At 44.9% G+C, this 23,090-nt stretch overlaps 1 protein-coding gene across 1 annotated transcript; it reads right to left on the reverse strand.

Annotated features, from left to right (window-relative positions):
* Positions 1-6,642: 6,642 nt before the first annotated feature.
* On the reverse strand, positions 6,643-13,723 carry LOC113837317 (leukocyte immunoglobulin-like receptor subfamily B member 3). Its single transcript, XM_035449152.1, has 15 exons — positions 13,690-13,723; positions 13,492-13,527; positions 13,039-13,314; positions 12,603-12,902; positions 11,376-11,660; positions 10,947-11,252; positions 10,423-10,719; positions 9,881-10,183; positions 9,534-9,584; positions 8,545-8,661; positions 8,211-8,286; positions 8,096-8,133; positions 7,823-7,875; positions 6,900-7,055; positions 6,643-6,822 (listed from the first exon to the last, which is right to left on the reverse strand). The coding sequence occupies exons 1-15, from the start codon at positions 13,721-13,723 to the stop codon at positions 6,643-6,645; spliced, it is 2,508 nt and encodes an 835-aa protein (XP_035305043.1).
* Between the last annotated feature and the right edge of the window lie 9,367 nt (positions 13,724-23,090).

A 23,090-nucleotide genomic window follows, 5' to 3' on the forward strand; every position in this document is an offset into this window, starting at 1 on the left:
ACAGGACCCTTTCTCTCCTGAGGGAAAGGTTGGTGACTGGACCACTGAGTGTCCTTTACTTTGTCATCATGAGCTACAGGTGTCACTGCTCTCTGAGGAGACAGTCCTTCTATGATGTAAATACTGTATAGACCTGTGCAATAATCTCTCATGGAAAGAATTGTTTACCTTGTCTTCTCCCAAAACATTGAATTTCCTTCCTAAAACGTGTATTTCTGTGACCTGCAGAGAGCCTAGACACTAGAGGTTCATAGATTCCACACAGGGTGTCAGAGTGTGTGGCCCAGACTGGATGATTTGCTGGAGGAACTGTCTGTGTTGAAATCAGAGACTGAGTCCTAGGACATTCTCCAATCACACTCACTATTTCAGGTTTCCTCAGAACCATCCTTTGTTTCTGCTTTTTAAAAAAAGATTTTATTTACTTATTATGTATACAACATTCTGCTTCCATGTATATCTGAAAGAGGGCACCAGATCTCATAACGGATACAACCATGAGCCACCATGTGGTTGCTGGGAATTGAACTCAGGCCCTCTGGAAGAGCAGGCAGTGCTCTTAACCTCTGAGGCATCTCTCCAGCCCAGAACCACCCTTTTATACAACTTCATGTGAGGTTTTCTCTGACACAGCATATCCTCACAGGGCAAAAACCATATTAAGCACTGAAGAGTTGCCTCAAAGTTTAATAAGAGTTTGGCTGCTCTTCCAGAGGATAGGGTGTTGTTTTCTATACCCACTTTATGTATCATCCATAAGAACAATTCCAGGAGACCAGATGCCCAAGTCTGACCTGATCTGAATGTCTACAGATACCAGGGTAGACATTCATTGAGGTGATACACCAATATACATAATATAAAGAAAATTGTTTTAAAAAATATGCTCAAGAATATCCCTAATACATGTGCCCATCTCCCTCTTTTCATTATTCGATTTCAGACCCAGACAAATTATTAACAAGATGACCCATCACAAGTGGCCTGGATATTGTCTTGACAAATTTCAAATTTTGCCTTTCAAATGTTGGCGCCTTAATGAAAACTTTCCCTGAAGGTATCTTGCTTAATAGGAGAGAGTCATAAAACAAACCTGTTCAGCAAAAATTTCACAGTTTTATTGGGGAGAGGAGGACATGAGGGAGCAGGAAGATCTAGTCAGGGGAAGAACAGAGGAGAACAAGAAAGGAGCTACCATAATAGAGGAGTCAGTATAGGTTTAAAGAGAATTCTGGCACTAGGGAAAGGTCCAGAGATCTACAAGGTTGACCCCAACTAACAGTCTGAGCAATAGTCGAGAATGCCCTTCTCCGATAATGAGATTGATGACTACCTTATATGCCATCCTAGAGCCTTCTTCCAGTAGCTGATGGAAGCAGACCAGACACCCACAGCTAAATGCTGAGTTGAACTCTGGAATCCAGTTGCAGAGAGGAGGAGTGATGAGCAAAGGGGTCAATACCAGGCTGCAGAAATCCACAGAAACAGCTGACCTGAACAAAGGGTTGCTCATGGACCCCAGACTGATATCTGGGAAATGAACATAGGACTGTTCCAGACCCCCAGAATAAAGAGGTCAGTTTGGATGTCTGGACAATCTATGAGGCCACTGGTACTGTATCAATATTTACCCCTAGTATGCAAATGGACTTTGGGAGCCCTCTGCACATAGAGCGATACTCTCTCAGCCTAGACACACTGGGGAGGGTCTAGGCCCTGCTCCAAATGATATGACAGACTTTTACAATCCCTCATGGAAGACCTCCCCCTCCCTGGGGAGCAGAAAGGGTTTGGGACAGGGGGTCAGTTCGGGGCAGGAGAGGAGGGGAGGGAGAGGGAACTGAGATTGACATGTAAAAGAATCTTGTTTCTAATTTAAATAAAAATTAAATGATGAAAACAGAATATAAAATAAAATACTAAAAAAATTATACAGTTTTATTGAGCAACTAGAAATGGTTTAAGAGTCACAGCAGCATGTCCCATCACACTGGTTCTAAGTTATAGCATCAATATTAGCTTCCTAAGTTATAGCTGTTTTTCACAGAGCAAGCCATCCTCCCAATAGTGGGCCCTGAGTTCATTGGGAAACCAATACAAATAACTTGGCTAGGGACCCAAGAAAACAGAAAATATAATGCGCCCTTGGTATATCGTTTAAATGATGTAAATTTAGCAAGTACACAGTGCTTTTCTCTGCAATTATGTAAGGCGCTTGTGATATAAAATAATTCCCTAAAATGTATCTATTTCAATAGCCCCAGTCCAGGCATCACAACAGCTGAGAATTAGGCATTGAACTGTCCGTCCTGAGCAATGATGGGATTTTATTGTAATCTGGGAGACAAGAGCCAAGTTGGTTCTGTTCCTTGAGTGTAAGGAAAAGTCTCTAAACACACAAGTATATCTCCATGAGGTCAGTGAGGACTGAGCCTGTTTCCTGAAACAGTTGAGCTGTCATGATCCTGGGTCTCACAATGAAACATTGAGATTATGTCATTGGTTTGCCATGTGAAGGTGAAATTTCATGAAGGAAGATTTTTGCAACATATTTTGCTCTTACTAGTTTTTCCTACTTAAAAACAACCTCCAGCGATTCTAATATCCTACAGGGTAGTGCATGTAAAATGGACAAAGACAACCAGTTAATAATTTTGAATGAAATTTTTAGACTTGAGAATTAGAGAGTATAGTGTACCATTGGATTTCAAGAAGCCTCATGATGAACTACTCTCCAGTGGAGTAACGTGTCAACAGTGTCCATCTAGGAGATTGTCAGTTCAGAATGAAAATGGTGAATTTTATTTTACTACTGATGAAACTAACTTTTTATCACTGCCAACCCTCCAGTTTCCCTTCTTACAATTTTCACGGAATTATTTTATCAAGTACATTAGCCTGATTAAACTATTGGTAAGCTACTGAGGACTTCCAGCTCCAAGGGGAATTTAAGCAGATTCATCTTTGTTTGAGTAATATGATGCTGAGCACATGTTAATGGAACTTTGTTTTGGACTTGATATGGGTTCTTGATGAAGACTATCATGGTTTGTCCTCAGATCCACAATTGGTTGGACCAGTATCTTCTTCCATTTTCTCCCAGACTCCTTTTTCATTCTCCATGAATTCTGAGCTGTCACAGATGCAGCCTGAGTTGGACCTTGTTTTCTTGGCAACATGCTTCACCCATGATTGCCTACAATTTGAGCTTTTGTAATGTTTCCTTTACAAATGTGGATTCCTTCATGTTTGGAGCATAGATGTTCAGAATTGAGACTTCATTTGATGGTCTTTTCCTGTGATGAATATGAAATTCCTTTCTTCGTTTCTTTTGATTGATTTTAGTTTGAGGTCTAATTTGTTAGACATTAGGATTGCTACACCAGCTTGTTTCTTGGGTCAATTTGATTGGAAAATATTTTCCCAACCCTTTATTCTGAGGAACCGTCTGTCTTTGAAGTTCGGATGTGTTTCTTGTTTGCAGCAGAAGGATGGATTCTGTCTTCCTATCCATTCTGTTAGTCTGTGTCTTTTTATAAGCAAGTTAAGACCATTGACATTGAGTGATATTAATGACCATTGATTGTTGATTCTTGTTAGTTTTGGATTTGTTCATGGTGGTGTTATTATGTATGGATTCCCTGCCTTTTTCTCTTGGTCTTTGGTAAAGTGGGATTATCTATTGCCTATATTTTTTGAGTGTAGTTATCTTCATTGAGTTCAAGTTTTCCTTCCAGTTCTTTCCGTAGAGATGTATTAGTGGATATGTATTGTTTAAATCTTGTTTTGTCATGGACTATTTTGTTTTCTTCATCTATAGTGATTGAAAGCTTTGCTGGGCTGTCATCCATGGTCTCTTAGTGCTTGTAGGATATCTATCCAGGACTGTCTGGATTTCAGAGTTTCCATGAAGAAGTCAGATGTAATTCTGATAGGTTTGCCTTTATATGTTACTTCACCTTTTTCCTAGATGCCAACACTCCAGTTTCTTAATATTCTTTCTTTATTCTGTATGTGTGGAGTTTTGATTATTATGTGGTGAGGGGACTTTTTTTGTGGTCCACTCTATTTGGTGTTCTGTAAGCTTCTTGTATTTTCATTGGCAGGTCTTTTCTTAGATTGGGAAAGTTTTCTTTGATTATTTTGTTTAATATGTTTTCTGTCCCTTTGAGGTGGGTTTCTTCACCTTTTTCTACACCTATTATTCTTAGGTTTGGTCTTTTCACGGTGTCCCATATTTCCTGTATATTTTGTGTTAGGGATTTGTTGGACTTAAAATTTTCTTTGGTCAATGAGTCTATTTCTCCTAGTGTATCTTCAACCCCTGAGATTCTCTCTTCCATCTCTTGTATTCTGTTGGTTATGCTTGCATCTGTAGTTCCTGATCCTTTACTCAGCTTTTCTATTGCCAGCATTCCCTCAGTTTGTGTTTTCTTTATTGTCTCTATTTCAGACTTCAGGTCTTGAACTGTTTCTTTTCGCTCTTTGATTGTTTTTTTCCCTTGGCTTTCTTGAAGAGAATTGTTGATTTCTTGTAATTTTTGTTTGTGTTTTCTAACATTTCTCTAAGGGATTTTCTCATATCCTCTTTGAGGGTCTCTATCATTTTCATGAAGTTGTCTGTAAGGTTCTTCTCTTCTGCTTCTTCTGTGTTGGGATGTTCAGGTCTTGCTGGTGTAGAGTCCCTAGACTCTGGTGGTCTCATATTAGTTTTTCTGTTGTTGAATGTGTTTTTATATTGTCTTCTTCCCATCCCTTCTTCCAGTGGGTGCAAAAGGAATCTCTTCTCCTGGTGGGTATGGGACCAAGGTTCCCTTCTGGTGGGTACAAGTAGGCTCCCCTCTTCCTCATCCTCTGGGCAGAGAAAATGACCAGGATTCTGGATAGACCCGGCTGGGATGGGAATAGCAGTGTGCGGTCCCCAGACCTCATGTGGCCCCTAGCAGGGCACTGGAAGTCAGGCCAGAAATATGCCCAAGCTTACCTAGTCCTGTGGAAAAAGAAAGGGATTAGGATGCTGGCTGGCAGTCTCTTGCTGGGCTGGAACCCGACAGGATGGGATCTGCCTTGTGCAGTCTCCAGGCCTTAGGTGGCTCCGAGCAGGGCCCTGATCTTTTTCTTTTCTTTATACAACATTTTTCTTTTGTTTTACATGCTGACCACAGTTTCTCCTCTCAGATTTTGTATTCATTAAGAAACAAAATAACTTTTTATTTATTTATGATGTATGCAACATTCTATTCCATGTATATCTGCACACCAGAAGAGGGCGCCAGATCTCATTTTGGATGGTTGTGAGCCACCATGTGGTTGCTGGGAATTGAACTCAGGACCTCTGGAAGAGCAGCCAGTGCTTTTAACCTCTGAGCCATCTCTCCAGCCCCAAAATAACTTTTATTGACATCAACAGATCTGTCCATTTTCTGAACAGGTCCTAATAACTGTTAATCGTGTTCTGCTATTATTACATTTTGAATGAATGTAGGAGGCTGGAGAGGTGGCTCTGGGGTTAAGGGCAGGCACTGCTTTAGCTGAGGACCCGTGTTCAGTTCCCAGCACCCGCAGCATGGAGCTCACAAACACCTATAACTCCAGGTTCAGTGTCCTCTCTGGCCTCCATGGGCATCTGTATACACATGACATGATATCACACAGACACATACAGACACATAGATAAAACACAACAATCCTTTTAGAAACTGAAGTGAAGATATGCTTGTAAATGCCGGGACCCAAGACAGAAGGACAGCAAGTGTGAGGCCACCCTGCTGGGATTACAGGGCTACACTACCATACACATCTTCCATTTCTAATTATTAGTTTACTTTTAATTTTTTTTTGTTTTTTACTTCTTGGGTGTAGGAAGGACACCAAGGACACAGATTGTCAGAAAACAAGTTGTGGGAGTTAGTTTTCTCCTTCCCCTATTCCTGCTGATAGAACTTAGGATATCAGCTTGGTGACAAGTACCTTCACTGACTAAGCCATCTCACTGGCCCTACTTGATTTATTTATGCTTCCAGACAACGTTTCTCTATGTAGTCTTGGCTTTCCTAAAACTCATCATTAGACCAGATGTCCTAGGAGATATGTCTGTCTCTACCTCCTAAGTAGAGACAGACCATGCCTGGCCTATTTATTAATTTTAAAGCAGTGTCCCATGTGTTCCAGGCTGGCCATTACTCCTATGCTATGAGGGTGAATACGACCTTGACTTCTTGATCCACCTGTCCATGCTCCAAGGTCCTAGGACTTCAGATGTGAACCTACAGCCTGGACTTTGGTGGTTAATGTTGTTCAGAACAAGTCTCACTCCATATCCCAGGCTCACATGAAATTCACTAGGTATCCCAAGATGGCCACAAAACAAAGGCAAATCTCTTGCCTTTTGCTCCATGGGTTGGGATCATGGATCTGTGCAACCAGGAATAAAACTTGTCTCACTTCATGGCTCTGATGAGAAATGTCATAAATTAGTACTCAGTGTAAAGCCTTCCCTTCTGTATCATTTCTCATTTCACTTGACTATAGAGAAATCGGCTTTATTTCCAAAATGTATGATGTTAGTTAAAATGCAGCCAGGTTCCCAAAAGTTCACAGAATCCCTTGTAGGTCTCCACAGGTCTTCTGGCAGGCAGAGGGTCACTGCTCCTCCTTATTGGGAACAGGACCTGGTCGAGTGACTGCCAGAGCAGCATATACAGTGGGCTCCTCTGGGGCTTCTGCTGCCTGGGAGCGAGGAGGTGCAGCTGTCCCCTGATTGAGTGACCTGCTGCACAGCTGGGCATAGACCACATCTTGGGGATCCTCAGATTCAGCAGCCTGGAGGGGGAGAGAAGGAGAGGAAGGTACATGCTTGACTTACAGGATGCTGAAGGCAGGGGAAGTACAGGACCAACCTGAGTGTGTGTCTCTCTGCCCTCTTCTGCTTGTTCTTCTTTTGTTTCTGGGACTTCTCTTGACATGACAGAAGCTAGGACAGCTTCTGCCCTCCTCAGCATGGAGTCTTTCACTTGGGCATATGTCTGTTGCTGGGGCTGTTCCTCTGGTGGTCTCTGTAGCAGGCAAGAGGTACAGATAATGTTCCCCTGTTCCCCTCTGACTTTTCTCCTGCCAGTTTTCCACACCATGGCCAGAGTGACCCCTTTATGTGACAGCATCCCTGATGGGGTCTTCTAGGGCTTCCTTCCTACAGTTCTGGCCTCTTATCCTGACACTCTAAACCTTGCTGTCTTGGCTGTACCCACAGATCCCATCTTCCTGAAAACACATTTCTGGGGTCTTAAGAGATGGCTCTGTGTTTAAGAGCACTGACTGCTATTGCAGAGGACCCAGGTTTGGTTCCCAGAACCCACATGGTGACCTGCATTCTTCTGTAACTCTAGTTCCAGGGTATCTGATGCTCTTTTCTGGCCTCTGGAAGCATCATGAAGGCAGGTGGTGCAGAGAAAAAGTAAAGGCAACCCCCTCCCTCACAATAAAATACAACACTAAAACACATGTGTCTGCCCAAGGTCCTCTGTTCCTGCCTGCAGTTGCTGGTCCCTTAGCTGTTTCTGTGGGCTTCTCCATCAAGGCTGCCCCCTCAGATGACAACCAGACAGATGCCAAGGAGTCAGAAAGCAGACGGCAGCTGTGAGACCCATGATCCCAGGAAACCCAGGGCAGAGTGAGGCCATAGCACACAGGAGCCAGGTAGTTGCAGAAGGGAGTCGTCAGCTATGGATGATGTTGAGGGCCAAGCGAGGGAGGAAAAAGAAGGCAGCCTGGACTAAACTAGGACCTAAGTTCTTAGCACTGCAAACAGGGACAGGGACCTCACCAAACTGTCCAGATTGACACCATCCTCAGGTTTCATGTCCTCCACTGAGGCATCTGTCATAGCAGAAAAAACAGAATGACCAGAGTCTAGGGATGTCTCAGATCTCTAGTTTCCTGCCAAGTCCAAGGGGGGACAGAGAAGTAGGGAGTGTGGTGATGTCCCTGTGTTCATAGTGTGAAGATCAGACCCAACCAGCTAAGACCTCAGAACCTCTTCACCACCCCTGCAATGCTGAGACCTCAGACTCCACCCCCAGGACCCTCTGTATCTCACATAGGATTTCTTCCTGGGTGGCAGCAGCTGGGTTGGATCTGGAAAGACAAGGAGGTGTCAGTTGGCAGTGAGTTGTGTCAGGAAGGTGGGGTCTATGTCCCTGGCCATGAGTTACCTCTTCTGGAGGCCTCTGTCTCTGGTTACTGTCTCTGCAGCTCCTGCAGGAAGCTGCAATTCTGTCTCTTTCTGGGCTGCAAGAGAGAGAGGAGTCTCAGGTATTGGGGAGGGCTCCCCCTGACATGTACAGGGAAGGAAGGAAGGGATCTTTACAACAGGGGTGAGTGAGCAAATGTCCCAGGACATGGAAAGCTCACAGAACCCCTGACATAGCACAGGTTCTGAGATCACGTGCTCTCTGATCTGAGATCTGCCAGTGTTTCTAGACTTCCCAGTCCCAGTTTGAGGAACCCATCACCACCTGAGACCTAGGTCACCCACAATGCACTCACCATCCTTCCTGAACTTTCCCTGACGCCTTCGTCGGAGAAGGAGAAAGATGAGAATGGAGAGTAACAGGAGGAAGGCCACAGAGACTCCGATCAGAGCCTTCAGGTACATTTCCAGGCCTGAGGAACAAGTGACATCATGAGTAGGGACTGTTGATGCTTATCTGAGCACCTACTGTGTGACAGAGCCATGGTGGACCATTGCCCTCATCGTCTCCCATCCTCACAATCATGCAACAAGCAATCGTCTCTTCTTCTATCCCCACAGTTCACCTGCCTCAGGTCACCTGACAGGAAGTGGCAGAGCTGGGAGTTGAACCCAGGGACTCTGACTTCCACCTCTTTTCTCTCCACCTGAGCTGAGTCTCATTAGCTGGAGGGAAGCAGCAGGAATGCCCTGCCATGGTCCTGTGCCCACCCTTGCCCATGTCACCACCATGGTGAGGCAGACCCACTGCAGACTCAGGCTCTGCAGGCCTCCTCTGTTAGTAGAGGCGCCATTCAAGGCCAGAACTGAAAGAAATTTACACATGTGGGCCAGGTCTCTCACTTTATACTCAGAGAACCAGCAGCCAGCCCAAAATGTGAAGGACTTGTCCAAGTCAGCATCTCCAGAAGCAGCTGTATCCAGCCCATAACTAGCTATTGCCCATCTGGGTACCACATCCAACAGGATGGTTACATAGACTTCTGGTGCCTGACTCAATGCAGGTGAGAGGTGATTTCTCAGGACCTTAGACAGATGGGGAGGTGAGTGTCTGGGATCCCTGCTCTTCATCTCATCCACCTGTCAATTCCTTCAGTGTGAGCCAAAAGACCTCTCTCTGGACACCATCTTCTGAATCCCAAACTCGAAAATATGGATTTCTGGTATCTCTGTTTGCCTCACACACTCACAAGTTAGGTGACAGAGAAATGAGGACTTTGGTGGGCTCAGGCGAGGCAGCCTGGGGATGGACCTTACTCCCTCCACTGATGTGCCTGATACCTACCCACTGTTGGCAAGGGTCTTGAGGGTGGTGGGCTGGAAGATCCAGTGGGTCCTAGGAGACAGTACAGGACAGGGTGATTGTTGGATGCTAACTCAGGGACCTGCCTCTGTTGTCTGTCCTATATCTGCCCTGTAACCTCCCCAAGACCCTCATGCTGTCTTCCCCAAACCTAGATTGCAATAGAGGATGGAGTGGCCACTACTTAAGGGACCCTGCGGTCATCCACTTCTCTGTCAGGGAAAGAGCCTTCTGACTCACCCTTCTTGTTGGCCCTTTATCCCACCCAAGCCAAGGGCTCTTCCAGGGTTTGGATTTCAAGTCACCCTGAGAGTTCAGAGTAGCCTCACCTGAGACAGAGAGCTCCACAGGGGCACTGGCATGTGACAACAGGTAGGGAGATGAATCTTGAGACCTGTAGCACCTGTAGGTGCCTGAGAGGGTAGAGGTCACAGCACTCATGGAGAATTCTGCCTGGAACTCCCCATCTTGGAACTTGGATTTCATTCGCTGGGTTTGGTGTGCTGCTCCCTCCTTGGACAGAATGAAAGTGTCTGTCGTGTATGCTGACTGACACAGCAGGGACACGTTGTCTCCAGACTGTACTGTTGAGTTTGGCTTCACTGAGAGGGAAGGACTGGTATAAAGCTGTCCTAAAGAGAGCAGAGATAATGAGAGGCTGCCTTCAATGCTCTGAGCTGAGACTTCACAAGGCTCAGCTCTGAGCACTTGTGACTCAGTCTTATCTCTGCTTTACTCTCTCTCCTGCTTCCTGTCTCTCCATCTGTTCCTGCATGAGATCCCTGTCCCTATCCCAGCCTTCAGCTCTTAGGTCCCCCGTGAGAGCTCATGCTGAGATTAGATACTACATAGACTCTCATTTGTTCCTCACCTGTGATCATGATGTCCAGGGGATCACTGGAGGCTGACCACTCAGAGGAGAGGTTGTGTGCACCATAGCATCTGTACTGTCCTGCAGTAAAGCTGCTCACATAGCCCAGGGAGAAGTTGGCCAACGTGAGGCCAACCTGGGTCCTCTGGCCATACTGCTTGGTGAAGATGTCTTCCCCCACCTTGTACAGAGCAAATCTGTCATAGTTGATATCAGAGCAACACTGCAGGGTGAGGCTCTCTCCAGGTTCCAGGAAATGGCCTTGGTGACTCAGCAGAGAGGGCTTCTTGGACAGGCCTAGAGGTAAGATGACAGCGTAGTGATTGAGGAGCTGGTTTTTACCAAACACCTATTCCTCCCCATCATGCCCTGCGCATGTCACTGCTTCTCCCCAGGCATGGCGCTCTGGCGCAGCAATCAGGATCTTTCTTTTTCACTCTTTATCTGCAACTACCCAGTGGGACAGGGTCATAACAAAGGGCTTAGGGTGTCAAAAAAGATTTTCAGTGATGGGGCTGACTGACCTGAGATGTGTATTTCCAGGGGCTCACTGGGTGCTGACCACAGCTGTGGGGTTTGGTTGTAGTAACCATAGCATCGGAATGTCCCTCTGTGGTCTGCTGTTACATGATCTATAGAGAATAAGGCTTGGTACTGCCTAACACTGTGTATATACTGTGAGTTCAGGGAGCTGGAGAACTTCTGATCTTCCTTGGTGAGAATGAACTTGTGGTAGAACACCCGTGAGACACACTGGAGAGTCATGTTCCCTCCTGAGGTCACCACAGGGCTGGACCGTGCTGACAGACTGAGTTTACTGTCATAGATTCCTAGGACAAAAAGAGGCAGCCTGTTACATGTGATTACACAGTCACAATGCTGTCAGGGCTAGGCTTTGGGAGGGGGTACTTTGATCGCAGGGCCTGGGGCTGAGACCCTCACTGTCCCCTCACCTGTCACCACCAGTTCCAGGGTGTCACTGGGCTCTGACCAGCCAGCTGAGCTGTAACAGTAACAGCGATATTGCCCCCCACTGTCCTCTGACACAGAAGGAATGGAGAACGTGGACTTGTTCCCAGGCTCCTTTGGGGTCTGTGTACCCCAGGTTTGTTGGCTTCCCTCTTTATGCAGAAAACACATTTCTGCATCCAGGGTCCCCTGACAGGAGATGTTCATGGGGCTTCCTAAGGCGACTACAGGGCCTGGCTCAGTCTTGATGGTGGGTTTGTGGAGGGTCCCTGCAAGGAAATAGGAGAGAAGAAGGTGTGTCTGTCTGAAAGTGACACAGGAGAGTCACAATTGAAGATGGCTCTTATTTCTATTTAGGTTATTATTCTGGCCAACAATACACTCTGCCAGATTCCCCTTACCTCCCCTCTTCACAAGATCCACTGCTGCTCTGTTTCCCTTCAGAACAGAGCGGGGGTTCCCAGTGATATTAATGGAACATGACATAACAACTTGCAGTAAGACTAGGCAAACACCCTCCTATTAAGTCTGGAGAAGGCAACCCAGTAGGAGGAAAAAGATCTCCTGTGCAGGCAAAAGAGTCAGAGACTTCCAGACTCCTATTTTTATGAGTCTAACAAAAACCCCAAGCTAGTCAGGCAGAGGTGTGCATGCCTTTAATCCCAACACTCAGGAGGCAAATGCAGGCAGGTCTCTGTGAGTTCAAGGCCAGCCTGGCCTACAGAGTGAACCTCTAAAAAACAAAAAATAAAAAAGACCCCAGAGTAAACCAGCACAGCCTATGTGCAGAGGGCTTAGGGAAGACTGAAGCATGAGCCTTGGTGGCTGCTTCAGTCTCTGTGAGCCCTCCTGATCCCTGCTGAGCTGATCCTGTGGGCTGTGTTCTCCTGGTGTCCTGAGTGCTCTGGCTTCTCCACCCCTTTCCTCTCTCTTTTTTTCTGTGGAGTTTCCCAAGCTCTGGTGGATGCTTTGTAAGCTGATCCAGAGTAACAGAGAGCAACAGAGGGCCCCATGAAGATTCCCATCTGTCCTGGACCTCGTAGACTCTCATGTCACTGTGTCCCTTGGATTCTGTGTCTTGTGTCCCTCTGTCTCCCACGATCTGTGTCAATGGGCTCAGAAGCCCTGGCTCCTCACACTCCACACACCAAGGCCTCCCTCAGCTCCTGTGTCAGTTCAGCAGCCTTCTAGGGAAAGCTGGGGTTCCTCACCTGAGAACAGGAGCTCCAGGGGGTCACTAGGTTTTGACCACACCCGTGGGCTGTTACTATCAAAGCTGTAGCATCTGAATGTCCACCTTTGGCTAGAGGTCACAGGACCCACAGGAAACAAGTCCTGGTACTTTTGAGTAGATTGGTCTGAGTCCAGTATCCAATAGCGCTTTTTTGTCCCTTCCTTGGTCATAATTAACTTGTGATATGGTTGCCTTGAGACACACTGGAGGCTGACTTTCCCTCCTTCAGTCACCACAGGGCTGGGATGGGCTGACAGGCGGGGTTTACTGTAGACACCTAGGAGAGAAGGAGAATCAATTAAATGCCCTCCAAGGCCTCTTTACTCTCCAGGGTTGTGTGGAGAGTCATCCCGGTGTCCAGAACACTTATTGACAGACAAACCTGAGGCTGTGGACTCTGTGAGTCCTCTCACCTGTCACCACCAGCTCCAGGGCGTCACTGTGTTGTGACCATCCATCATGGGTCCAGTATTGACAGTTATATCGCCCTGCATCCTGAGGGGCTATTTTTGAGATTGAGAATTCAGCCTTGTTAGGATTCAGTGGAATTTCTTTGTTCCTGAAATATCCATTTCTATACAGACGGTATTCTTGGGCTCCCTTGGTCCCCTCACACAGGAAGGTCACTGTAGTCTGCTCTGCAACCACAGATTCTGGCTGTACACTGAGGATAGGCTTAGGGAGAGTTCCTGCAAGGAAAAGATCAGCTAGGACCCAGGGCAGCCATTCTCAGATTGCAGCCCCTGATCCCAACCCTCAGCCCTCCCCAGGAGCAGCACACAGGTGTTGGTTTCCATCCTCACTGCCCAGCATGAGTCCAGGAATGATGAGAAGTGATGTCAGGACATCTGCAGACACTCACTCACCTCCCAGCACTGGTGTCCCATGGCCCAGAGTCAGTCCTGGAAGAGAGTTCCCTGTGAGAGGTTTGTCCCTGAAGCTTGAGAAGGTCCTCCCCTCTGCAGAACCTCCTGAGACCCTGGGGTTTCCTAACTGACCCGTGCTGGGCTGTGGGGCAGCATCAATCCCAGAGCACAGCATCCCTCCCCATCTCCACATCTCACCCAGACAGAGCAGGACTGTGAAGGAGACGGTCATGGCGTCTCCTCCTGGAGGCTGCAACTGTGCTTATCAGCAGAGCTACAGAGTCTGTCTGAAGGGGCTGGAGACATAGGGTGTGGCCTCTGGAGGCAGGGCAGCACCACAGGAAGGGGAAACTTCCCTCCTCACACACCAGGCTCCAACTTCCCCAAGGTTGTGTCTAGGTCAGGTAGTAGACTCCATCCATTTTTATGGAAATGACATTTGGATGTCATTTCCAAAATCCCATCAGTGTCTGTCTCATCTGTCCTCATCTTCGTCAGAACCAGGTGGTAGCAGTCATGAATGTATATTACACACAAGAAACACAAATTTTCGTGTGGGCTTGCTTTATTTCTTCTCACATTTTTATGTGAAATGTTTCCTCATATTCAAAATGTTTGAAGGTTTCTGTTCAGGGTCTCACTGTGCACATCTGCGTGGAATAAAATGTATAACCCACTTCCTCATAGTCTCAAGTACTGGGTGACAAGTGTGCACTAGAGACTGGAGAGACGGCTCAGACGTTAAGAATATTGGCTGCTCCACAGACTGGGAAAAGATCTTCACCAACCCCACATCTGACAGAGGGCTGATCTCCAAAATATACAAAGAACTTAAGAAGCTAGTCTCCAAAACACCAAACAATCCAATTAAAAAGTGGGGTACAGAACTAAATAGACAATTCTCAATAGAGGAATCTAAAATGGCTGAAAGACACATAAGAAAGTGTTCAACATCCTTAGCCATCAGGGAAATGCAAATCAAAACAACTCTGAGATACCATCTTACACCAGCCAGAATGGCTAAAATCAAAAACACCAATGACAGTTTATGCTGGAGAGGATGTGGAGAAAGGGGAACACTCCTCCACTGCTGGTGGGAGTGACAACTTGTACAGCCACTTTGGAAATCAGTATGGTGACTCCTCAGGAAAATGGGAATGAGTCTACCACAAGATCCAGCAATTCCACTCTTAGGCATATACCCAAAAGAAGCACATTCATACAACATGGACATCTGTTCAACGATGTTAATAGCAGCACTATTTGTAATAGCCAGAAACTGGAAGCAGCCTAGATGCCCCTCAACTGAAGAATGGATAGAGAAAATGTGGTACATTTACACAATGGAGTACTACTCAGCAGAAAAAAAAACACAATGGAATCTTGAAATTTGCAGGAAAATGGATGGAACTAGAAGAAACCATTCTTAGGGAGGTAACGCAGTCACAAAATGACAAACATGGTATGTACTCACTCATATGTGGATTTTAGACATAGGGTAAAGGATTACCAGCCTACAATCCACACTGCCAGAGAAACTAGCAAAGAAGGAGAACCCTAAGAGAGATATACATGGTCCCCTGGAGAAGGAGAAAAGTCAGGATCTCCTGAGCAAATTGGGAGCAAGGGAGGAAGGGGAAGGGAGCTTGGAGAATGAGAAGGGGAGAAGAGGAGTGGTGAGGAGGACATAAAGGAGCAGAAAGGTTGAGTCGGGGGAAGAATAGAAGAAAACAAGAATGGAGATACCATATTAGAGGGAGACACTTTAGGTTTACAGATAAATCAGGCACTAGGGAAATGTCTGGAGATCTACAAAGATGACACCAACTAACAATCTAAGCAACAGAGGAGAGGGTGCCTTAAATGCCCTCTCCTGATAATGAGATTGATGACTGACTTATATCCCATCCTATAGCCTTCATCCAGCAGCTGGTGGAAGTAGAAGCAGACACCCACAGCTAAACACTGAACTGAACTGGAATCCAGTTGCAGAGAAGGATGACTGATGAGCAAAGGGGTCCAGACCAGGCTGGTGAATCCCTCAGAAACAGTTGAGCTGAGAAAGGAGGAGCTCTAGCTCCCCAGAATGATAGCTGGGATACCAGCATAGGGTGATCCAGACCCCAGGAAGGTGGGGTAACCTCGGAAATCTACAGGACCTCCTGCAATAGTTCAGTACTTATCCCTAGCACAGGGGTGGACTTTGGGAGCCCATTCCACATAGAGGAATACTCCCTGAGCCAAGACACATGGGGGGTGACCCTAGGCCCTATCCCAAAGGATATGAGAGACTCTGATGACCCCCTATGGAAGGCTTCACCCTCCCTGGGGAGCAGAAAGGATATGTGATAGGTAGTGTTTTAGTTTGAGGGGGGGCGTGGTCGAGGAGGAGGGGAGGGAGAGGGAACTGGGATAGACATGTAAAACAATCTTGTTTCAAATCAAACAAAAAAGAAAACAACCCCTCAGTGTCATTAATAACATTCCATCTGTGGCTCTCCTCACTATACAGCTATTGTGAAGACCTTCAGGACTTGAAATAATTGCTTCAGGGTTGGGACTTCTCACCTTTGACCAGCAGCTGCAGAGTGTTACTGGACATTGACCACACCTGTGGTTTTATTCTTTCAGGAAGTAGATCATCTTGGAACATGTGGTGTGCATGGTTTTGGTGTTAGATCAGGGTGTGAGAACACTCATGATGTGTTCTCCTTTCCTGGACAGAATGAAGCTTACAAGACTGTACTGTGACCAACACTGGAAGGCCATGGTCCCACCCAGGTCACCAATTGGCTGGACAAGGCTGACAGCCATAGATTACTGTAGGGTTCTAGAAGGAGACAGCATCAGACAGGGCTGGACTGTGATGGTGCCTGCTGAGAACAGGACCCTTTCTCTCCTGGGGGAAAGGTTGGTGATGGGACCACTGAGTGTCCTTTACTTTGTCATCATGAGCTACAGGTATCACTGCTCTCTGAGGAGACAGTCCTTCTATGATGGAAACACTGATATAGACCTGTGCAATAATCTCTCATGGAAAGAGTTGTTTACCTTGTCTTACCCCCCAAACATTGAATTTCCTGTTCTAAGGAGTGTATGACTATGACCCACAGAGTGTCCAGAAACCAGAGATTCATGCACTCAGCACGGAGTGTCAGAGTGTGTAGCTCAGGTCACACGATTGGCTTGCAGGATTGTCAGTCTTGAAATCAGAGCCCGTGTCCTAGGACTTTCTCCAATTGCAGTCTCTACCTCAGTTTTCCTCAGAACCACCCTTTTATACAACTGCCATATGAGGTTGTCACTGACACTTATAGTATATCCTCACAGTTCAAATCCAGATAAAGGGTTGGATTGTTGTCTCAGTGGTTAAAAGCTATGGCTGCTCTTCCAGAGGATAGTGTTTTTTTTTTTCTATACCCACTTTATGTATCATCCATAACAACAATTCCAGTAGATCAGATGCCTAAGTCTGATGTCTATAGATACCAGGATAGACATTCATTGAGGTAAAACACCAATATACATAATACAAAATAAATTCATGTTTAAAAAATTCTGCTCAACCATTATGAGTTTAATGATAAATCTTGCACTTGGGAAATCTCTAGGGATTCACAATGATGACCCCAATGAATAATCTAAGCAATAGTAGAGAGGCTACCTTGAATGCCCTTCCCCTGTAATGAGATTGATGACTGCATTGAATGCCAACATAGAGTCTTCATGTAATAGCTAATGGAAGCAGAAAAAGAGATTCACAACTAAGCACTGAGCTGAACTCCTGGAATCCAGTTATAGAGCATGAGGAGTGATGAGCAAAGGTGTTAAATCATGCTGGTGAAATAGCTGACCTGAGCAAATGGAAGCTCAGGGACCCCAGTCTTACAGGTGGGGAACCAGCATGAATGTGGGTGTAGTTGGGGGAACCTGGGCAGTGTTTGTGGCCTCTGGCAGTGAAACCATTGTTTATGCCTAGTGCATGATGGGATTTGGAAGCCCATTCCCTATGGAGAGACACTACAAGCCTCAAGATCATGCAGTAGTTATACAACCATGGTATAAAGAGGTAACTCAGAGGAATTAAGGTTTCTCCTGATAGATGAAACAAAAGCTATACTTGGCATTATAATCTCATGAATGAACTGGCTGTTTCTTGCTGTAGATTCTTCCTGTAGCTTATTCCTTTCTGTAACAAACTTGGGATTTTCTTCCCACAGTTTAGCAGTATCTGATATTTATTTGGAACTAATTTCTCCCATGCATCTGGAGTTTTACTGATTACACTCCCTAGCTATGTGTAAAACCATGACTGTTGGGCAACAGGAAACATTTAAGAAGTCACAGCAGCATGTCACATCACATTGCTTCTAAGTTGTAACACGTTTCCCAAGTTCCAGTTGTCTGTCACAGAGCAAATCATCCTTCCAATAGTGGGCCCTTAGTTCCCTTTGGAAAGCAAGACAAATAACTTTGCTAGAAAGCAAGGAAACAGAAGATGTAATGTTCCCTTAGTATATTGTTAAAATTATGTAAACTCAGCAAATACACAGTGCTTTTCTCTGCAACTATGTAAGGCCCTTGTGATATTCATTAATTCCTGAATATATATATATATATATATATATATATATATATATGTGTGTGTGTGTGTGTGTGTGTGTGTGTGTGTGTGTGTGTGTGTGTGTGTGTGTGTATTTCAAGGGCCACAATCCAGGCATCACAGCAGCTGAGATGTAGGCATTTAGCTGTCTATCCTGAGCAATGATTACAGGCTCACCCTCTTTGGGAATTAATTGTTATGTGGAAGGCAGGAGATGAGTTGTTTCTGTTCCTTAGGTGTAAGGAAAATCTCCACACACACACGTATATCTCTATGAGTGTCAGTGATGGCTGAGCCTCTTTCCTGAAACAGCTGTGCTGTCCGGATCCTGAGTCTCACAATGAAACATTGAGATTATCTTTATGTCATTGGTGTGCCATGTATAGGTGAAATTTCATGAATGAATCTTTTGTGTCATGTTTTTCTACTACTAATTATTCATAATTAAATCAATCTCTAGAGATACTAATATTCTACAGTGTAGGACAACCAATGAGGAATGTCGAATGAAATTTTTAGACTTGAGAATTAGAGAGGATAGTGTTCCATTGGATTTCAAGAAGCCTCATGATGAAGACACAGGGGAGCAGCTACACTCCAATGGAGTAAGGTGTCAACACTGTCCAACTTGGACATTGTCGGCTTAGGAATGAAAATGGTGAATTTTATTTTCCACTGATGAAACTATCTTTGTATCATTTCCAACACTCCAGTTTCCTTTCATACAGTTTTCATGGAATAATTTTATCATGTCAATTGGTCAGTTGTTGCTGGATTTTCTTTCCCAGCCTGGGCCTGCAGCTGCCTTTTTTTTTTTTTTTTAAAGATTTATTTATTATGTCTAAAGCATTCTGTCTGCATATATGCCTGCAAGCCAGAAGAGGGCACCAGACTTCAGTACAGATGGTTGTGAGCCACCATATGGTTGCTATGAGTTGAATTCAGGACCTTTGGAAGAGCAGGCAGTGTTCTTAACCTCTGAACTATCTCTCTAGCCTCTGCAGCTGCCTTTTTTAGCCTTCAAATAAACACACAGGTGCTATATTAATTATAAATCCGTGGGCCAATGAATTGGGGTTCTTTTGGCTAGCTCTGTCTTAATTATTAACCCATTTCTATTAATCTAAGTATTTCCACATGGTCTTATCTTACTGGAGAAGGGTCCAGATCTGTTATTCCATTGGCAACCTACATGGTAACTGTTCTGGCCAGCTCTCTCTGCCTACCTTTTCATTCTAGTCACACCTATCTTCTTACCTCATTGGCTAGACCTCGTTTTGTTCATCAACCAGTAAGAGAAATGGAATTCCCCCATCAGTCAATCAATTAGCCTAATAAACTATTGCTAAGCTCCTGAAGACTTCCAACTACAAGGGTAACTTAAACATCTTTGTTAGAGTAACATGATGCTGAGCACATGTTAACAGAGCTTTGTGTTGGACTTGATATGGCTTCCTGACTAAGACTCTGTCATGGTTTGTCTGCAGATCCACCATTGGGTTGGATCAGTATTGTCTTACATTTTCTCCCAGACCCCTTCTTCTTCATTCTGAATGAATTCTGAGCTGTCATGGCTGCAGCCAGAATAGGACCATGTTACCTTGGCAACATGCTTCACCCAAGATTGCCCACAACTGTGATGCTCCCAGTGAATTTGATATCAATGAGTGGGCAGGGGCTTTCCTGAGAGGCCTGTATCATGGACAGATTCACAGAGAACAAGGCAGGATTCTCGCAACCCTGTTAAAAGGCAGAGCTTGTTGAATAGCTATGCAGGTTGTTCTCTGCAGAGGAGAACTGCTACAAGCTTCAAGATCACACAGTAATTAAAGTCCCATTTCATGAGATCAGTTCACAAGAGCCAGGGGCACCACATGGAGGAATTAAACCAAGACACAAGGTATATTAGTCTTGTGCAAAAATTGGCTGTTTCAGCTTGGTATTGGCATAAAAACAGACAAGTGGATCAATGGAATTGAATAAAAGACCCTGATATCAATCCACACAACTATGAACACCTGATTTTTCAAAAGAAGCCAAAATGTTACAATCATAAAAGGAAAACCTCTTTAATCATTGGTTCTGGCTTAACTGAATATCAACATGCACAAGATTTCATATAGATCCATATCTACGGCAATGCACAAAACTCAAATCAAAGTGAATCAAGGACCTCAACATAAATCCAGCTACATTGAACCTGATAGAAGAGAAAGTGGGAGGTAGCCTTGAATGCATCGGTACAGGAGACCACCTCCTAAATAGAACACAGTGGCACAGACACCGAAAGCAACAATCAATAAATGGGACCTCCTGAAACTGGAAAGCTTTCGCAAGGCAAAGGAAACTGTCAATAAGCCAAAAGGTCAGTCTACAGGATGGGCAAAGATCTTCAAAAACCCCACGTTTGATAAGAGGGCTGATTTCCAAAATTTGTAAAGAACTCAAGAAATTCAACATTGAAATACAAAAGAAGCCAATTGCAAAGCGGTGCACTGAAGTCAAGGATGTAACGATCTCACTGCTGCCTAGGTAAATGATAAATGGGTGTTGACTGGGAAGCACTTACATAGAAAAATACAAAGAACCACAGGAGCCCTCCCTTCCAGGTCGGCTGACCCACTGGAAAAAGAGTTGAAAATATAAGCCACGCCTCAGTCTTCCCTCCTTCTGTGTCTGTCCACCTAAAGCCACACCAAAGAGGTATGGCCACCCTTATAGGTTCACAGACAAGACCCCCACAGGGCACCAAGCTAACCAAAGAATTCTAACCAGAAGAATCTCAAATGGCCAAAGACATTTTGAAAGTGCTCACCATCCTTAATCGTTGGGAAATACAAATCAAAATGACTCTGAGATACTATCTTAAATCTGTCAGAATGGCTAAGACCAAGCTATTGGTGACAGGTTATTTTTGTGAGAATGTCAAGTAACAGACACACTTTTCCATTGCTGGTGGGAGTGCAAACTTGTTTAGCCACTTTGGAAATCAATATGGCAGTTTTTTTTTTAAAGAAAAATGGGTATCAATATATCTCAATATCCATCAACACCACTCTTGAGCATATACCCAAAAGATGCTCAATCATTACACAAGGAAACTTGTTCAACTATATTGATAGCAGCATTATTCTTAATAGCCAGAACCTGAAAACAGCGTAGAGGCCCATTACCTGAAGAATGGATAAAATTCTTAATGGATAAAATGGATAAAAGGGAGTAATATTCAGCTGTAAACAACAGTAACATCCTGAAATTGGCAGGGAAATGGAAGAATCTAGAAAAAATCATCCTGAGTGAGGTAACCCAGACACACAAAGACAAACTCAGTATTTGTTCACTCATAAGTGGAAACATTTGCATTTTTTTTTTTGGTTTTTCAAGCAGGGTTTCTCTGTGTAGCTTTGGAGCCTATCCTGGCACTCGCTCTGTAGACCAGGCTGGCCTCAAACTCACAGAGATCCGCCTGCCTCTGCCTCCCGAGTGCTGGGATTAAAGGTGTGCACCACCAACGCCTGGCGAAACATCTGTATTTTTGACCTTCATTTCTTCAACCTGTCCATTTAAACAGCACCTGGCTTCTTGTGACAACTACTCATCTTTCTGGTCCTTAAATTGCTTTGGAGAATTTACAGGCTGTAACTTCAGGGCTTGTAAAGCCACAGAGAGTCACTGAGCACATGACTACAGTTCATGTGGAGTGAAGCCCTTTCTCCAGACCTCTAGAGCTAGAATTGCTCCTTCCTTCAAATATCCATGCAGTGGTGACTACCCACTGTGAGGATGTCCCCTCCACTTACTCCCAGGGCATACAGTGACTGGTGTCACCAGCTGGTTACTTCCTGAGACTGAAGAATCCTATTAGTGAAGGTGCTAATGGTGGGTAAATTAGTGGCAGCTTTCTGCAATTGAGGGAGCCACAGTTAAGAGTCTCTAGTGGTGGAAGCCAAGTGAGTCCAGGGTTGAGGCTGCATTGAAGATGGGTGGGGTCTAGTCCTGATCAGAGGGTAAGACACACTCAGGAGTGCTCACCCACCAAGAAAGACCATCGGGTGTTCTGAACTTTGACACTTTCACAGGTTTCTGTGACTCCACCTCACTCTTGTGCAATGGATATGATCAATGGATTTACTTTAAATAATGGAAATGTTCAGGCAAAGGAATATTTGACCTTGTGGCTGCTCTAGGGAGTCAAATGTAGGAGGAACCTATTTGAAGTAAATTGTGATAAATCTCCAGTAGTAATCTGAACCCAGACAATGTATCCATCAGTGTAGTGAGTTGTATGTGAATTTCCAGTGTGCCCCTAATAAGGACTTGAGCTCGTTAATCTATCTATCTATCTATCTATCTATCTATCTATCTATCTATCTATCTATCTATCTCCACTCAGTAAGTCAACATAAGCACATTTCTTTGCTTATATCAATGTCCAGAGCCTGCAATGGTTTTCTCTAGTTTCTCGTTGTCCTAGGACGAAAGTATATGAGGTACAAGTACTGTATTGCTTTAGGGTCTTATTACCCTTTCTCTCTCTCTGCAACCTTTCACTTTAGGGTGAAATACACACAATGGCACTGTGTTATTTCACCCTCTTTTGGTAGATGACAGATAAAAATGTCTTCTGCTGCCCTTGGTGTGCTCATCTGAACAAGAGCTCACCAAGGACTATCCACCCCTGACCCTTGAGTCACCTAAAGTGGTGGGACACCTCCAGCACTCTCTGCTTTCACCATAGCCTGTCCTGTTTGGTTCAATAATTATTGTTTTTAAAGATGATGAAAAGAAAGGTTAGGCATGTCAGGCTTGGGATCTATGCTTAGTGTCAGCTACTCATACTATTGGGGAAACTAGTAGGTGACATCCCAGTGGCTTACCATCTACACTCTTTCCTGGTTCACACACACACACACACCCTTCTCACCTTCCTTTTAGAGCCAGGACGATAGAACAATGTGTCACTGCCCCACACCTTGGTCCTGCATTTCCCACATCA

This window comes from Cricetulus griseus, chromosome 9, assembly GCF_003668045.3.
Source record: "Cricetulus griseus strain 17A/GY chromosome 9, alternate assembly CriGri-PICRH-1.0, whole genome shotgun sequence".
Lineage (NCBI taxonomy): Eukaryota > Metazoa > Chordata > Mammalia > Rodentia > Cricetidae > Cricetulus > Cricetulus griseus.

Coding starts and splice junctions, on each gene's coding strand:
- LOC113837317 (XM_035449152.1), bottom strand. CDS start 13,723: ATGACCGTCTCCTTCACAGTCCTGCTCTGTCTGG. Junction 8,287..8,544: donor GGGAAAGTTCAGGAAGGATG/GTGAGTGCATTG, acceptor TCTCTCTTGCAG/CCCAGAAAGAGACAGAATTG. Junction 6,823..6,899: donor GCAGAGAGACACACACTCAG/GTTGGTCCTGTA, acceptor CTCCCCCTCCAG/GCTGCTGAATCTGAGGATCC.